This window comes from Ostrinia furnacalis, unplaced genomic scaffold (genome assembly GCF_004193835.3).
Source record: "Ostrinia furnacalis isolate ACB-3 unplaced genomic scaffold, ASM419383v2 OfSCF1452, whole genome shotgun sequence".
NCBI classification, from domain to species: Eukaryota; Metazoa; Arthropoda; class Insecta; order Lepidoptera; family Crambidae; genus Ostrinia; species Ostrinia furnacalis.
This window is the reverse complement of record NW_021131691.1, coordinates 205,594-224,138: the sequence shown is the minus strand read 5'-3', so window position 1 is coordinate 224,138 and position 18,545 is coordinate 205,594. Positions and strand designations below refer to the sequence as shown.

The 18,545-nt window shown below is 36.9% G+C and overlaps 1 protein-coding gene across 1 annotated transcript in view; it reads right to left on the bottom strand.

Annotated features, from left to right (window-relative positions):
* The window catches only part of LOC114352780 (angiotensin-converting enzyme-like), a 199,639-nt gene that overhangs the window by 1,909 nt on the left and 179,185 nt on the right, over positions 1 to 18,545 (bottom strand). Inside the window, exons 4-11 of the mRNA XM_028304503.1 lie at positions 11,373 to 11,577; positions 7,229 to 7,393; positions 4,940 to 5,024; positions 4,157 to 4,291; positions 3,526 to 3,702; positions 2,427 to 2,524; positions 2,062 to 2,350; positions 431 to 587 (exon numbers count right to left, since the gene is read on the bottom strand). Coding sequence (XP_028160304.1) covers positions 431 to 587; positions 2,062 to 2,350; positions 2,427 to 2,524; positions 3,526 to 3,702; positions 4,157 to 4,291; positions 4,940 to 5,024; positions 7,229 to 7,393; positions 11,373 to 11,570 — 1,304 coding nt within the window. The 5' untranslated portion in view covers positions 11,571 to 11,577. The remainder of the gene's footprint in view (positions 1 to 430; positions 588 to 2,061; positions 2,351 to 2,426; positions 2,525 to 3,525; positions 3,703 to 4,156; positions 4,292 to 4,939; positions 5,025 to 7,228; positions 7,394 to 11,372; positions 11,578 to 18,545) is intronic.

The window sequence follows — 18,545 nt, the reverse complement described above, 5'->3', positions numbered from 1 at the left end:
CCTTTGTTGCTATTGCCTACATAATTATTGGAATCATTATAATTGAATGCATGACTGCTTCTCTTCCTAATGATGTCGCACGCGTTCCAATAATGTGAGCGAAGTATTTTCAGAATCGAGTTTTAAATTAACGTGAATCTTGAGAGTATCTACATACAACTTATCTATCAATTTGATTTTACTTTGGACTAGGTATCGAATAGTTCACTTTTCATGAAAAATCCACAATTTTTATTCGTTCTAAATAAGAGATTGTCATGATCTGAACCAAACTAGAAAAATAATTTATTTCTTTAGACACTTGTAAATTTTTCAGATTTTTACTGGTGATTATAAACAGCTGTGGGATCAATGGTGACTGTAACAAAACTGTTTTCAAAATGACCCAGTGTGTGTAATGTTGATGCAATTTTCGTCACAAATTACTTACTTAGCTAAGTCCCTTAGGGCGAGTATTAGCTGCAATACCATGCGATGGTGGTTGTTGTTCAGATTGAAGAGCTCGATGTTAAACAGGTCGTTCCTCGCCAAAGCGTGCGGGCTCAATGCCAGCAACGATAAGAACCCTGGAATGGCTTCGTATATTGCTGTAAAAAATATAAGAATTAGCACGAAACGATTGCATCAAGCTAATCTCGTTGACTTATCTCGTTGACAAAGGCTATTTTGCAACATAAATGTATAGTGTGATGTTACTATCGACTGACCACACAGAAGTATCTTCCAGGGATTTTAATAATTTTAGTATCTAGATTTTTATCAGATCAGAATATTTCAAACTGAAAATTGCACAATAGTAATTAAATAGAATAGAATAGAAATAATTAATTGACACAGAAAACAGTAATAACAATTACGAGTTTAAAATTATTACCTACTTGGCAATCTAGTAGAGATAAAGATAGGTAACTACTACAGTCCCCAAAATTAACTATAAAATGAATCAGTTGAAAAAGTAAGAATTTATTTTAACAAGAACCTTTACTAATGTTAAAGTTATTAAAGGGTTTGGTCTTAAGAAAGTCTTAGGTAAACTACAATTTTAATTAACTAATCTAGTAGATACCTAAATAGATTCTGATTTCTAAAACTTCCAAGAATTGTTTGAAATTCCAAAGATAAATGCTACTTCATAAGGACGAGGGCTAAATTAGTCAATCCTCAACTTTAATTGAAAAGTTGGAGTTATAACAACAGTATCAGTTACAGTCTCAAGTTACCTTCTCTTATCTTTTCCAAATTATGTATCTGTTACTGTAAAAGCTCGAATTGCAGTAAATCCTAAGATATTCCAGTAAAACCTAAGATTTACCAATTCCTAATGGTAAATGTCCTAAAAGGTATGTGATTCAAACTCTTACCACCATTTCGTTGGTAAATCTTAGGATTTACATTAATGGCACGGTAAATGTTGAAAAACAAAACATGTCAACCGTTTAGAAGATGTAAAAACTGCAAATAACATTAAAAAGAAGGAAGCTGTTCATACAGGCGTATAAAATGCTATGATATTTTGACTATAGGCGGCGAAGAAAAGCTAATTGATATGATAGAGATTGAGATATTCAGAGATACCTATACGATATGTATTTTTAGGGTTCCGTAGCTTAAAGGTATATGCACACTGCTATAGGGCGTGCACGGGTCGTACGTTTTAAAGACTCGGGTAGATTTCATGCAAATGTTAAGCTTCATAGTATTTTTAAATACCTAAAATCTTCAGATAAGTTTATCTTAGTTTAGATAATTTTATTCTAAATTCTGCTGAACCGGGGTTCAAATGTTACATTTAAATTTAAATACCTATTTTACTAGAAATAAGAATTTTGCCATTAAAAGCTCCAGTTGTGTAATTACCGTTATAAATTAATTACCGTTAGTTCAAAATAGATTTTGAATTTTATTTAAATAGTAGACATGAATTTAAAATAAATAAAGTTGTTTTTACATAAATTTTACTTCCTATAACAATTTCCGAACCGAAATTTTTAGATTGTCTGTCGAATTACGAATACGAATGCATGAGGAACCAAATTGTAAAAAGTATTTATATTGACTTACCCGAGTAACGTGGTGCTTCCCTCAGGACAAAAGTATTGTTGCTGTACGAAGCAGTTATCTTCTTGAAAGCTATCTTCATGGCAGTCTCGTGCGCATCCAAATAATTTCCTATACTGACGTCTTTACACGTGACCACCTTCATTTTGTTGGGTTTGCAGTAGTCAACGAGGACGGGAGGGCAGGAACTGTTGAACACTGATATCTGCCATATCTCTGGCTTGATCTCACCAAGGTTCAGTTCTTTGATGAGGTTAGCTGCCGCTTTGAAAGCGTTTTCTCCGCCGAGATTCTGTTGAAAGAAAACAGTTAGGTATATGAAACATCTATTTTTACTGAGATTAAGAAGTAAATTGACTTTGGCATACCTTTATTTGAAGATTCGCGGTAACTTTCTGGTAAACTGCTGGGTGCTTGGGCAACAAACTGTCTATCACATTGGACCAGTCGTCACCATTTAGCGACCCTGTGAAAGAATTGACATTATTTTGACACGTATTTTGTTAGTCGGCGTTGTATTTACTACCCTACGTGGCATGAGCTCTTTGTATGAAACACGGTCCAGGAACAACCGAGTCTTACCGCGGTTTCACGCCCCACGAAAGCCCCGTAATAGTGCGCGTATACCTTTAAACTTTAACAAAAACCAATTAATATTATGCATCGATTCATTTATTCACGCTCATGCTACCCGTTCTATAAAAGTTTAAGTATCCATTTAGTACCATTTATTCATTAGCGGCATCCTTATTTGCGTGCCAAAGGTTACCATTCTCTGGCACAAGAAAATTAGGGATAGTTTATTGTAGCTGAGGGAAGTTTGGCTACAATAAAACGGCGTAACATCCCTGGGGCGGGTTAGTGACGATATTTATGTTAATGTTTGACATGGAAAATCGTTACTGCTAGTTTCTTTGGTAACGGCCAAAATTTGCTGTGTAAAGCTTTAGTCTGATCTGACGATACCGTTTATGTAAGTGGGACTGATAGGAATTTTAAGTGTATGAGTAACAATAACACGAGGGGCTAACGGGACTATTAGTAATTTATGCAATACAAAAATCTAATAATATAATCTTAATTAAAAAAGAAGAAGAAAAAAAAGAGATCTAAGGTTTAATACCGTAACAAAATATCAAAACTTTACAAGGTAAAGCTTGGGTTAATTACAGCTAAAAACCATCAAGGATCAATATTATGTTTGATTATGTTGGGTTGTTACTTAGGTAATTAAGTACCTACGGAGATTGAACTTTTTTAATAATTTTTACACACAACACTAAAATAAAAAAAAACAGTGTCAACACACAGCTACGTATAAAATTAGTAATTTTTTTCTAGTTATACTTTGGGAGATGTGTGTTTCACCGGCAGGTCGTTATCACACGACATGTCATTTCGATGACATGCTAGAATTTAGGTTTAGCAGTTTAATAAACCTTGAAGGAAAGTCTTTTATATACTCACTTAACAAATGAACCGGTAAGTTGCCCCCAACCTCCTTGTCGCCCAATAACCTCAAGGCCACGTACTTATGTAGCTTTACGTACAAAGGCTTCACCCCTTCCCAAAGCTCGCGGGCTTTCAATATGGCACCCTCGTATTCTACTAAGGAATCCCAGTATTCTTCCACAGTCTTGTAATCTGGAAATAATGGCTTGGTTAATAAATAATGTATGTATTTTACTATGTTGGTTTATTAAGATAACAACGGAATAACTATAACGATATTATGGTAAAACTGAAAAAACTTATGACTAAGCTAGTTAAAGTAGCTAAATAAATGTTTCCTTAAATTACATAAAAGTCAACAGTACCTACCTACGTATTTTTAGATTACATAGAAGTTAAATAAAGGGTGTTAAAAGAGCATGAAAGTAAAATAAAGTGTGTTAATACGAAGACATAGCATGGTATAGGAAGAAATTCAAGATCAATTTTATCCTCAAATATAGGAAAAAATTAATTAAGTGTCAACAGTGAAAACAACCATAGTTTCTAAATTGGTAATAATTGGAATTTTTTTCCCCCAAAATTCACGACTCCGAAGTTTCAAAATTGTTATAATGGTAGTTATAAAAGTATTGTTTTTCTGTACCTTTCGATGCATTTCCTAGAAGAGGCAGGATTTGTTCTACATATTCGTTGATGTCTGGCAGGTTACTCTCCCATGATTGTTTCATTTTCTTCAACACTGCTTCATCTTGTTCCTTCGCCAAACTATTGTGGAACTCTGTCAAAGATAGAATTTATATCATAAAAGATATCAGACATTTATTAAAAACAAAGAGAGGAAACTGCTTCAAAAGAGGCCTGTTTGCTTTTATTGAAACGTGTCTGTAGATTTTATTTTATGAATTTCTGGAATAAACTGCAACAGAGTCTAATCAAAGTGCTTTCTTTTGGAATCCGTGGGTGTTTTATTGAAGGAAAACCGAATATCAAAAAATATTAGTATTACTGATCAACGTGATTAATTATTGATACTATGAAGTGAAATAGCGCGCGTTTTGAAAACAAGATCTAAAGTGTTTTATAAACATGCGTCTATATCCATATTACATGCTCAGTTTGCTCATAGATTGAGGCTCCAGATTAATAGATTGTTTCAGCCAAATGACGTCCACTGCTGGACAAAGACCTCCACCAAGAATTTCCACAACGACCGATCCTGAGCTGTCCGCATCCAGGCACTTTCGGCGACCTTCACCGGGTCGTCAGTCCACCTGAAAGCCTGCCCACACTACGTATTCCGGCCAGTAGTCGTCACTCACACACAGAACTTTTCTGCCCCAGCGGCCATCAGAACTGCGAGCTATGTGCTTCTATTGCTCGAATGTGAACTCTAAAAGCTCATATTAAAGGTTACTTTTAAACTTACCTCGCAACGCGCAAGTTCTCGACCCGCAGTCGTAGTTGGTCGCAAACCTTATTTTATTCTGCGCCTTATCCGCAAACGTCACCAGCTGTAACCAACATTTTCTATTAATAAATTATTGATTTCAGCACTCACATCTAAGATTAACTAGATTTCCTCTTCTAAGTTGGCCCGCCTACGTAGGCATATAATATTTACGACCACTTCCTCTCAAGGGGTCTAGCCTAATATTAGAATTAACATTAATAATTTATGTATGAACCAGGTTCTTAGACAAATGAAAAATATTTGTTTGAAACTCCACGTTTTACTAAAATCACGCAAAAAGCGTCATATAATTTCGTGGCTATAAATAAAGCGAGTGCCTGTTTTAGTAAGTTCTTGTAAATAAATATATTTTGTTATGGTCTAACATTTACCTCAATCAGTGCCTGAGGTATAGGAGCGGAGCATGGAACGGTGTTTTTGAAACGTCAAACGCCAGCGAGACTTCAGATAATAAGCTTCAGATTTGTATGCTATGTCACATCATAATACGTTAATGTCAAACCCTCCCGCACCGCTCTCATATCTCAGGAACTGAATGAGCTTAGCTCAATCTAATCTATACTAATATTATAAAGCTGAAGAGTTTGTTTGTTTGTTTGTTTACTTGAACGCGCTAATCTCAGGAACTACCGGTCCGATTTGAAAAATTCTTTCAGTGTTAGATAGCCCATTTATCGAGGAAGGCTATAGGCTATATACCATCACGCTAAGAGTAATAGGTGCGAGTGAAACAAACAAAAGCTAATTTGACACTGGTTTATTTTTTCTTAATAGGTTAATCTTAGGTAAATCTATGGTACAAAAAAGTGTGTAAAAGGTTTATAAAAAGGTGGTCGTGACAAGGTGCAGAGCAAAAATGATTTTCACGCGTACGAAGCCGCGGGCACTGCTAGTTTTCAATATTGCCAACATTGATAAGTAATATTTTTGGTTGCGCCTGCCCTGAATAAAAGTCTCATGAGATTATTGTAATGTAAGATGAGAAACCAGAATCTTGGAGTTATACTTATTTACCTACACCTGTTATGTAATTTATATCAGTAAATAAATTCAACAAAATATATTTTTTTAATAATAAAGATTCACTACTTTTAATAACTTTTAAGCCTATACCTTTAAAAGCAATTACCAACCGATAGTACGTGTAAAGGTAACGGGAAAGCAATATATCCCCCGGGACGCGCCCGTGCTGCCATCTCATAAATAAAACGCAGGATTTATGTGGAATTACGTTATCCTATCTATAGCAATAAAAATAACCAAATCATTTTATTACAGGATCTCATAATGAAAATTGTAACCAGTAGATTTGTTGCACGGAATGGTGTAATTGAAGTAGCAGTCAGTAGAAGTCTGATTTAAGGTCAATGAAATTTTTGAAAGTCGCATTAGTTAGACAAATGCTAGACTTTTATTTATTTTATAATAACTACTGACCCGGTTTAAATTGTTTGATAGCACATTACCTAACTGAAAATTTGGCTACATTATAACTTACTCATCAGTTTTCCTCTCAAAATTGACGCTTGAACATAGTATCACTTTTACTTCTATTTTGAAATACTCCTCCAAGATTAAACTGGTTCATCTCATTAGGTACCTCATAGGCTCAAAATGTGTGGACAACTTTAATTTTAATCATTACAGAAATAAATAGGTAAGTCTATCAAAGCTAAACCTGAAACCTGAATCTTTTTGTCCTACACAAGTAAGACTACTGAACTCATCTTGATTGTAAGACCGTGTACTCGTAATATTTATCACAGGTAAATGAAACGGTTTCAGAATTTTGAAATGCTGATCTGAATTTTAGATGAAAATACATGCGAATGGCAGAAAATGAACTCTTGTAGCTTTGATGCTTAACTGCAAATTGCTCTTTTAGTAAAATAAAGTCAAATTCCAATTTATAAAATTGCTGCATGTGAAATGTAGATATGTTAATGTAGGTACGTATAGGTACAATCTAGAATAAATAGTTTTAAAAAGCAACTGTTACTGACTGTCTGATCTATCAACATACATTTAATTGATAGAAGTCCATACCGGTGAAGCCGTGCTGGTATCATTTACTCCATCATCATCATCATCATTTCAACTATAAGACGTCCACTGCTGAACATAGGCCTCCCCCAATGATTTCCACAATGGCCGATTGGTGGCAGCCTGCATCCAGCGCCTTTCTGCTACCTTTATGAGGTCAGGAATCATTTACTTGTAGGACGGAAAATAAATAATACTCACTCTTATCCATTGGTCGGTGTCCAACAAAACATCACCAGGCTGCAGTAGAAGGTGCACTTTACGCTTCATCAAATCATCAGTCTGTGTCAGCGAGTGCTTCGTGATAGTCTTAAGTTCTTCAAGGTTCTTCTTTACGAAGATCTTGTATTCTTTGTCCCGCTCCAACTGCGGAAAATAAATATCTATAAATCGTACAGTTTAGCCCATAGGGTTAAGTAACTAAGGTATAAAAATAACTGAGCTTTTTGGTCGTATTCCATAAGTATTTTTTTCAGTAATTACCTACTACATTTACCTGAATTTGTTGAAAGCAAAACAGGACGTTATCAGAATCGTTATTTAGATTGTTATTGATAAATTAAATCACATTTCTATCGATTCCAGGAAAAAAACAAATGACATTCGAATTCGACAGTGATTTAAATCTGTATAACTTTTTGCTGACTTATCCCTCCAATTTTGTATTCTAAAATTCATTAACGAGGCCTCAAATTACTAACCCGTATAATTTGAACCTCGGGAAAACGACCGCGATCATCTTCAAAACAAAACTCTAACCCCTGGGTGTTGGTAAACATCTTCTTTGTTGTTTACCGAGAGTCACTTGTTTTCGTGCCCTTGATATTTTTATAGTAAGGTCGGCTTTTTACGAAGCACGTTAGGTGTAACAGAAACTCATGTAGCGTTCAAGGTTGTATCCGGGACAAATATCAAGATAGTAGATACATACATAGGCATCACATATTGGGTGTCTTATACAACATAAAGGGTGCGGTAGATCTTTTATTTTATTTTGTCCATTTCCCTTTCTTGGCCTACATCTTCGTATTATATTCGGTTCTAATTGAGGTTTTACTGAACGAACTACAAAAAAGTTAATTCTAAGCAAAGTTTTGTGAGCTGCTTTATTAACCCTCCGTGTACGAGGTAGAGGTGGGCGCCACGCCGGCGCGCCGCCGCCGCCGCGAATTTTTTCACGCCGCCGCCGCCGACGACCAGCTGTCGGCGCGCCGATACTGATACTGTACAAACTATTTGCAATTTATTCCTCTCCTATACTGTACTAATTTGTGTTTCGAACGCTTTTTTATTGAGTTGAGAGGCTATTCTAGTTCAATAAAGTCCTAGTATCACTGCGACTGGACCGATCTATTGTGATCGCCGCTATTTTCCTTACAGTTCGCCTCCGAGTCCTGCATCCATTAGGAATTGCAGTATCTTTTGGGGGGTGACATGTTTTGTTTGCATCTTGTGGGCTTAGGATGTGTTTGCCCAGGTGTAAGCTCCGCTTGCGCATCAAAGGTCCGCAGTCCGTGAGAATGTGTAGTGGCGTTTAATCTGCCTCTTGGCACATCCTGCACGTTCTTGATTCGGACAGTCCCATAGTGGAAAAGTGCTTGTTTAAGCTGCAGTGTCCAGTGAAGGCTCGAACTAAGATGCGCATTTTGATCCTACTCAGTCCTATGATCTGCTAAGAGCATTTTCGGTCATAGGCTTTTATGAGAGCTTTGGAATGATCTGAGCTTTAATCCTGGCGTGTCTGACCATGCCTTAAATTAAAGGATTTGTTTAAATAGATGTTCTCCAAGGTCATTCGAGCGAGACTTTTGGGAATGCCACAAAAGGGTTCTGGACCATATTGTGTTCATTCCGCTCCCGCTCTGGCCAGTTTGTCGGCATTTTCACTGTCCACGATTCCCGCGTGACCTGGAACCCATCTCAGCGTTACTCTGTTACGTTTTTCTAGGGTATTCAGTCGACTCATGCAGTTTTCTACCAACTTTGTGGTGATTAAGTTGGAGTTTAAGGCCATCAGCGCGGCCTGACTGAGTTATTTGGTTGGCATAATTTTTTAAATTATGTGGTTGGCATAATTTTTTCGCAGGTTAGCTTCCGCACATTTAATAATGGCGTAGACTTCTGCCTGAAAGATAGAGGCAAATTTGCCCAGGATTTGAGATAGCCTAAGCTTCGGCTGTTCTCCATACACGCCAAAGCCTACGTTAGGGCCCATTTTTGACCCATCAGTAAACGATATAACAGAAGAACTAACTATTCTATTTATTCTTTAATGCCGTTGACATACTAATAAATTGATTGAATAACTTAATACTAACTATATTAACAGTTAATTAAGTAAATTATTCAAGTTGCTGCTTGGTCTAGTAAATAATTGATCGCGAGCGGCACCGGTCCCTCTTGCTGTCAAGAAAAAAATCCCCGCCTTCGTCTGGCAGACAACCCACACTATTGGACTATACTTGAAGCGAATCACTCACACAGAGATTGGCAAATATGTCTCGGAATGCAAATGGGAACCAAAACCTCTGGAAGGCAACAAAGTACCTCCCTCAGTGTTCTTCGCTTATTAGGTCCGGTAACACATGAGTGCGAACTGACAAGAAAAATCTCAGACCTTTGCTACATGACAAGCCGGTTTATTTAAACCCATTGACACGGATAATCTAAAAAATCCACAATTCAATCAAAAAAATAAGATCAAGTATTGGACTTGATCTGAGACTTGCAGCTATGCCTGCCTGTGATTCCTACTGATGATGATGATTCATCCGACCGATTTCGGTCATGGTGACCACTTCGACTTAGCTGTCTTAGCGGCGCTGGTGCGCCCGAAGATGGCTTACATAGCCGATCTTCGCGGCAAACTCCTCGCACATTGAGAGTAATTACCCGCCGCCAGCATAATTATAGTGAATGGCGGCAGATGGACGGGATTTACATCATCGCGTTTTGCGTCGAGTTCAGTTGTGCACTGTTGTTGTTGAATTCGCGGACTGANTCATCTCATTTGACTAAAAGTTCTTGAAAATTTCAGATACCGTAAAAATCACGAAAAATAATATTATTTGTATTGAATTTTATTCAATTGACAAAGGTAAAAATATATAAATTACACCAAAACTGTTAAATTTTTTTTAAAACTTTTTAACAACGTCCCGTACCAGGTGGGGTGTGTGACACCCACACGCACTTTAAAGGCATGTAACTCAGTTGGTAGTCACCGCTGGACTGATTTTGCAACGCTGATCGAAGCAGCAGTGTCATAATTCCAGCTACTGGGAATTTCAAATTCAGCACTTGCAAATTTTTAAAATTGTGGCTATTTTTAAAGGACTGGGGTGTGTCACACCCCACCTCGTACAGCGAGGGTTAATGATTTATTGGTTACTGATATTATATTTGAGATCTCATGTTTTTTATTTTGATACGCTTTATTAATGAAAACTACAGATTGTTACAGCGCGCGAATTCTAATGGGGGCGGGGCGACTGTCCCAAATTTTTAACAAAATATGTATGCAAACACGTTTTGGGTCTAGCAATTCGGCTCAAACTACCTATTGGACAAAAAAGAAAACGAGGCCGGCCCGCTAAGTCCAAGCCAGCACTTATTTATCATACAGTGACGATGAGTAGGTAGAGCTCCTCAATCCTCATAGGTACCAATATTACAGTACAATAGTACCTGTTGGCGAGGTTTCATGCGACCACTTAGGGTTCCACGAGTTAAGACTCAAGTCTTAAAGACTTCAGGGCTCAAGTCTTTGTAGGTCAGCCTCGTAATGTCGATACCTTTACAACACTAGGCTGCGAGGGAGTGGAATTCGATCCTAAAATGCTCAGTTCGTTTGCCACGCGTTAATGATAGTGCAACATAAACGTTGCTATTAAACGAAATTCGCAGAAGTTGTTAAATGGTTTCGTATCCGTGATGTTTCAATGCGTAATATTATCATGCCAATATTATTTGATAGTGTATTCACGCGTAATATTCATAATTATTAGGTTTCGTTTCAGTTTAATTTATATTGCGATTCCATGTGAATTAACATTTATTTAATACATTTTAACTGTAGACTTCGTAGGTAGCAAAAAGAAATTATCTTTCACTTTTTGTCAGATAAGTTGATTTAAAAACTTAGTTCAACATTAGATTTGAACTATGCTATAGTAAGTAGGTAGTTCCTACGTAACGTAATACAGTTTTAATAAATTAATATTTTTTCTTAACTTTTTTTTTAGGTTAAGCATCAGCAATGTAGATACTTCGTTTATTTTGTTAGTCACGTGAACTTGAACATTTATGAATGGCATAGTATTCAAAGAAAAAGTGTGTCACTAACCTTAGTTTGCAAGCCCTTAGGGCTGCCAATGAGCGCGTCCCACGTTGCCGACGCCCTGTCGGCACAGTTGTCGGTGTAGTCGAACTCGACTAAATCGATTGCAGAGGTCAACAGCTCGCTGTCGTTGCCGTTCGACAACGTCGCAGAAAGGAGCAGCACGAAGAAGTGGAAGAAGCGAAGTGAGATTGTCAGCCTCATTTTTGATCTGCGGACAACAAAAAAGAAGTTAAAATTTTTGATGATTTATATTGTGAATCATCATAAAAAAGTAGTTTCTCGGGAAGTAGGTAGATGTTAAAAACGCAGGTTCTATTATAACATTAATCTTGTCACAGCTTCGAGACTAACGCCCGTATTCTCAAACTCGCTTAAGGGAAGCAGAAAATCGAACGCACAGCGTTGAATAGAGCTCTGTGATTGGTTCGTGTGTCACCCTGTGCGTCCACGCGAACTGTGAATCGAGACGATGGATTGATAACTTTACTCCTTTACGAAAAAACTACGAGATGGATTTCGAAACTTAGTATCATTAATTTACATTTAACGAAACCCACGCGAATTAAGATGCGAGCAGAGACCTATTCCATTATAAATCACTTCTCTGTAGAAATTCAGCTGTAATAAAGTAATATTTTCGTAACTGTCGGAAAGCTTTATGTTTTAGCCATCAAAAGCCTTCGAGCATTCAGGATGAAATGTTGTGAGCCTGTTTTAAGGCGTTATTCTGATTTAACTATCCTTTTACTTCATGGAGTTTTTGTGGGTATCAATTATGTCGGCGTAGAGACTTCAAAAGGTCGGATTAATGATCAAAACGGCATAAAAACGGGCACTAGGGTTGCCCTGTGTAATTATTCATCTTTTTATAACACTACAATTTTTTTCAGCCAAACTGATTAGCTTGGTTTAAAATAATTTAGATTTAATATTTTTTTAATATAATTTATTTTTGAATTCGCTTACTATGGGCCTCATAAGAAGGCTCAAGGTCACCCAAAGGGCGATGGAGCGGGCTATGCTCGGAGTTTCCCTGCGTGATCGAATCAGAAATGAGGAGATCCGCAGGAGAACCAAAGTAACCGATATAGCTCGCAGAATTGCTAAAATCAAGTGGCAGTGGGCGGGGCACATAGCTCGTAGAGACGATGGCCGTTGGGGCAGGAAAGTTCTCGAGTGGCGACCACGGGCTGGAAGACGTAGCGTGGGCAGGCCTCCTACTAGGTGGACCGACGATCTGGTGAAGGTCGCGGGAAGAGCCTGGATGCGGGCAGCGCAGGACCGTTTATTGTGGAAAACCTTGGGGGAGGCCTTTGTCCAGCAGTGGACGTCATTAGGATGAAAACGAAAACGTAAAAACGTATAATTTATTTTTGAATTAGTAAATGGTATAATTACAAAAGTCATGCTCACGAGAATAATGCTGATATAAATATTTCACACTTTCTTGAATTTAATTATGCTTGTATTACTCTCCAGTGACCAGAAACTAGGACGTTAGATCCAGTTTTTAACAAAATGTTGAAAAAGAAAGTTTTCTAGGAACAGTTTTCTTACAAAAAAGCGTGGAACTATTACAGGAAGTCGCCAACCCTGACTGTAGCGGCGCCCATTCAGTCTCTGAAAGGGTCACAGTGATGAAAAGAAAATTAAAGTCCAAGCATTCATAAACGATTGTTGCTTCCAACTCTCAGACGCCTTTGACTCGAGATATTAAAACTACATCAAGTGAGAAAAGTGGGGGATTTTTTTTATGTAAATTTTACAATCTGGCGGGAAACGCAAAGGGCTTTGAGCGGGGAATATTTAAAGAAGCGATTGTCGGTAATTTTTGAACCTTTGCGGGTGCTTTTTTTAGAAATATACAATGATATTTAAAAAAAAAACGACGGGGTGTTATTATAATTACGATTGTGTTGCAAGAAAATATACTATAAGTGCCTGCAAACACAGTTTACAATTATGAAAAAAAAAACAGCTTGGACATCTTACCAGTGATGTGGCAAAAGATTTCGTTGCACCATTTTACTTTAACTTTCAAAAGTCTGTCTAACTCCATACAAAAAGCACCGGTTATAGTGACGGTTAAAATAAGATGGTGCAACTCAGCTTAACACTTTGTAGTTAACAAACTTGAATATTCATATTAATTCATTCATATATTGTAGTCGTCGCTTTTTAGTACCAATTCAAAAAGATAAATCTATCCGGGTCTACGGGGGTTTAGTTTTAAGCTTTATTAGAATTTATAATAATCTTCTATAATATAAAAATGAAAATAACTCAATAACGCCTGGACTAATTTTACCAATTCTTTTTTTTAATGTTCGTTGAAGTCCATAGATGGTTTTTACGGCGACAAAATTTCGAATAATTTCCGGGAAAACCCTAAAAACAGTCCTTTTTTCACGCGGGCGAAGCCGCGGGCGGAAAGCTAGTAATTATATAATTTTATACCATCGCATAACTCACAAACCACACGAAGCTTATCATTCACGTGTATTTGCTGTAAGCTGTTAGGGTCTCTCAGGATCTTCATCAAGCGATTGTCAGTCCAATCCGGTCCGGACCCGTTCCGGATCGACGTCGATTTATGTGCGATTGTCTTCAAGGATGTCTGACCAGGTGATGCAGTTGGTATTGACAGTCAATTAAATGAAGTCCACTAGGGATGCGCGTAGTTCAATATCGAGGATTTGGTTTTACATAATCAACCGACAAGCAAAATACGCATACCTACCTATTATCAGTCATCTATCTATCTATCTATCTATCTATAGCAGCCTTTGGGTTCGCCTTCGAACATAGGCCTCTTCTTCAGCCCTCCACCGACTTCTGTCCCTGGCCACACGCATCCAGTTCACTCCAGCCTGCTGCCGGATGTCGTCTGTCCATCGTTTAGGCGGTCTTCCCCTTCCGCGGGTGTTGTTGCGGGGTCTCCACTCCAATACGCTTTCATAACTTGTTTTGTAAACAAACGAAATGAAGGGAAATCTTTTCAATCAGTTGAAAACTCAGTAGGTAACCAATTTTTCACTCTCTAACAAAGATCAACTCAAGTGTCCGTCAAAAGATTAGGCAACGCTGCCTAATCCAAAAGTAAGCCCGTTACCGAAGAACAGGATGAATACACTAGACTGGTAAGTTACGCTTAATCCCTAAAATTAATTGCGGTCAAAAACTTCTACGGAACACGTTTGAATAAAATCAGAATAACTACTTTTCACTCTCTCGAAGATCAACTCAAGAGTCCGTCAAAAAGGTTGGGCAACTCTGCCTAATCCAAAAGTAAGCCCGTATTTAGTTACGCTAGCCCATTCCCTCCCCAATCACGTATCATCTTCAATTACTTTCCTGGTTCCTAAAGGATTCGCCCGAGTAGCCCCGGAAAGGGTGAAACAAACCGAAAACATTTAGTTAGCGAGTTTCAAGTTTTCGTTACAGTGGGAGAACTGCACAATCAAAAGTTTCGGCTTCGGTTTACCTTTGTAACTGGTTAGAGTAAGGGTATTAGTTATTTTTACATGCATTATTTTATACATACTCTTTAAAACAAGATATTTTGAGCCGGACGTTAATCGTTCGTTTGCAGGATACGGAAAATGTTAATTGTGGATTGTGAGTTAGGGAAGCTATTATTATGTATAAGATTAGTGCGCTTAAGGATAGTGTTAAGTTGATACCTTTAACGACACGAAAACTGTTACTCGTGTATATTTAGACACCGCGCGTAACCGCACGTAACTCACGTCAGTATTTACCCTAGCATACGCGCACATTTCAACTCAGTTATTACGCACTAATAAACGCACCCGTTAGTTCATGTACGGACGGCATGTCAAGCTAAATACTGAGGGGTCTTATTCAGTTGTAATTGGGTTGAGTTTGCAACAAAAAATATATGTTTGATATGCTGTCGTCTAGCGTAGAACTTGGAGCAAAACTAGAAGCATGGCGTGAGGCAAATTTCAGCCAATTTTGTGTTACTTATACTGCAGTTTTCTGTGTTTCAACGATATTAATTTGTTCCAAAATAACTGAGAAATGCCAAAGCTTGACCTTTTAAACTCATTTCCGACACCCATCATGACTTGGGTGTAATGCGCCGTGAAAAAACGCGTTTATCTATCTATACATAGAGCTCTCCAAAGAAATGCGTTCTTAATGAACTTTCTTCATGCGGTTTGTGCACATAGCCACTGTCAAGAACCCATAGTTCACACTATTAATATTTGGAAAAAAATATGTTAATAAATTCAAGACACCTGAAAATTGAACCTTTAATTTCTTACAATGAAGTCTGATTTACAAGTAGACGTATAAACTGAAAAGTATAGCATCTTATGTAGGAAATAGAGTCGATTTTACAACCACTAATCTAATAAATGCTGCCGTCTGTGCATAACCGCGTAATACTTACTGACTAAATAATGCTCGCGTCTAGATATAACTGCGGTGTTGCCAGCGCAATCCATTCTAAATGCATTAGCAAATAAGGCCGTGGTACAAGGATTTAGGTTTTAGAATATTAAGGCTGGTTTGCACCACCATACTTTAACTTTGACAAACGTCAAAAATCTGTCAAACTCCATACAAAAAACACCAGCCCCCCTAGACAAAACGCACTTTTTGATCGAATCGAAAATCGAATCCGTTAAATTCCATACAAAAAAGGGGCTTTTCGACCACTTTTCGACTGGTTTGCGATTATAATTGCATTTTGTCTAGACCCACAGTTATCGTTAAATTTATGGTCAAAGTTAGGTGGTGCAACACAGCCTTAGCCTCGAAATTTAAATATTGAGAGTTATGTCACAGGTACAGAGCTTCAAATATTTCAATTGTGATAAAGAAGTGTTTCAAACTTATTGTAAATTGTGTACATTAAATTGGCCGAGTAGATATGAACGATAATGTTTTTTGTTCTTTGTTTTTTGTAGGGAAGTAAGAAAAGTGCAAAGGCATAATATGCCATACAGCCAACTTTATAGTGTTAATTAATGTCAAGTTACTAAAATTTTAAACGCCTATTCAGTTTAATAACTCGGGGCGTGTAAAATATCGCTACAAAATTGAACTTTAATGAAGATGCCATAGAAACTAATATCATTTCGAACACTGAAAATAGAATCTCTAACCACAGGGCAACCTCAATCTTCAAAGTGGCTGTGAGCATTTGAAATTGTTAGAACTAGAGTGGCTTGAGGTTTTCACGCACCAATTTGTAAGGACTTAGTTGTGTTATAAACCACTTACTTATCAGAATACTATTTTAGTTTCACATTCTTAGAACACACCTAAAACACTATTTAAGTGTTCTTAGTGTTCTATTTTCTTTCTTCAGTGGTCCTTAAACCAAATTAGGAATAGCTCAAGCAGTCTACTTGGCTTGGTGTGTCAAGTCCTTTAGATTTGCTGATTATTTTTCTAGAAAAAACTTATCTAAAGCTAGTCCCTAAACTTCTACAAACCAACACCAAATAGTTACAATAATTTTAATTTTATTTCAACTTAATAAGAATGTTTTTTAAACGCATTGAAAATTAAATTTCGACAGAGCGTTGCTTACTTCAAATGTTTTTCTAAGCTTTTATTTGTTTACTGATTAATGTAAAATGAGATTTAGCTAGCCAACCGAGCTAATTCCCAACTTTAAAAGTTTAGAACTAGCGTGTACAAATTGTTGAAATAGACATGCAACATCAAACTAGTGGTTTTCTTTTAGCAAAAAATTTTTCATTGTGTTTTTGTTATCAAGCTGGTAATTTCTAAAACAGATATTCTATATTACGCATATAAATCTACATACGTGCATTAGTAGATCGCAATTTCTGTAACGCTATATTGCACATGAACAGTCATCAGAACATCAACCTTCCACAAAGTAAAAATTCAACCATAAGTTAAACGTATAAAGTTCCAAATGCACTGTGACCTTTCTGGCCACTCTACTTGAAACTGAAAGCATTAAGCTTGATATTCTGGCAGCTCGAGACCACGTTAACGAACTAATCAGAACGTACGTTACTAAGCTGTCTGAGATGGCACCTTAATTAGTCCCTACTTTAATATTTGTTGCAACCCTTTTATAACGCACGTAGACTTTACGAGTAGATATTCGTGGAAAAAATATTTCTTCAAACGGTTCGTTTAATATCTGAGTCAACCAGTTGAAAGCTAAATACTGTGACATCTCAATGGTTGTATTAGAATTTCCAACGATAAATTTAACGGAAAAATTACACGACTACATAAATGTAGTACTTACCTAATGATAAGTGATCAAAAACGCAGCTGCATTATGACTTTATGATATTAAACCATTACGTAAGAAAGCTGAAAATATTTTAAAATTACTCATGCAGTAATTTGGTATGAGATTTCTATCATTACCAAACTGCTATCGCCGTTTATGCTTTTAATGTTTCAGTTGTATCCAGAAATAAAAATTTACTGTTATCCGAAACCGGAACAGTGATAGTATCGGAAAATAAATAAAAAAGTGATGTTAGATTTGCGTTTGTCGTATCGTATCACTTTTAAAAAAGCTTTGTTAACAAACGTGCCAAAACCATTTCAACTCGCCAATATAGATACAGCAAATTGTAATATCAGTACGAAAATATTTTTGATAAAAGCCATTGATAAAAAACATCCATTTTGAGATGAAGAGTTGTGCCTTCAAAGCAACATTTTAAAAAAATCGTTCTTGTAGTTTTTTAAAACAGAGAAAGTCTAAAATGAACGTATGCTCTGTATCATTCCGGCAAATCTGTGACTAGATTTCGTCAATTTGTGGTTCAGAGAGCATTCGATGCTCTATATTTAGGAGTGCCATCGTCAAACCCGTAACAAGGCAGCAGCAAATCAAATAATCCAGCTCCGCGTAACACTACAAAATTCAATTTAGAATTCTGCCGGTTGGAAGAGCAATAATTTTCACTTGTGCAACCACAGTTCCAAGTTAGAAAAACACGCCGATTGGATCGGGTCGGGTGTGTCCACAATTTAATTTGCTGTATCATTAAGCTTTCTAAGAAGCGGTAAATAGGGTTCACATTTTAAAACAAATTGTTCTATCTACAAATGTAATTCTGGAAGTTATACCTGTTTTCCTTTTATTACTTATACTAATAGTTGCTTCTTCTCTTGTTAGATCTTCAAAATTGTTTTCGC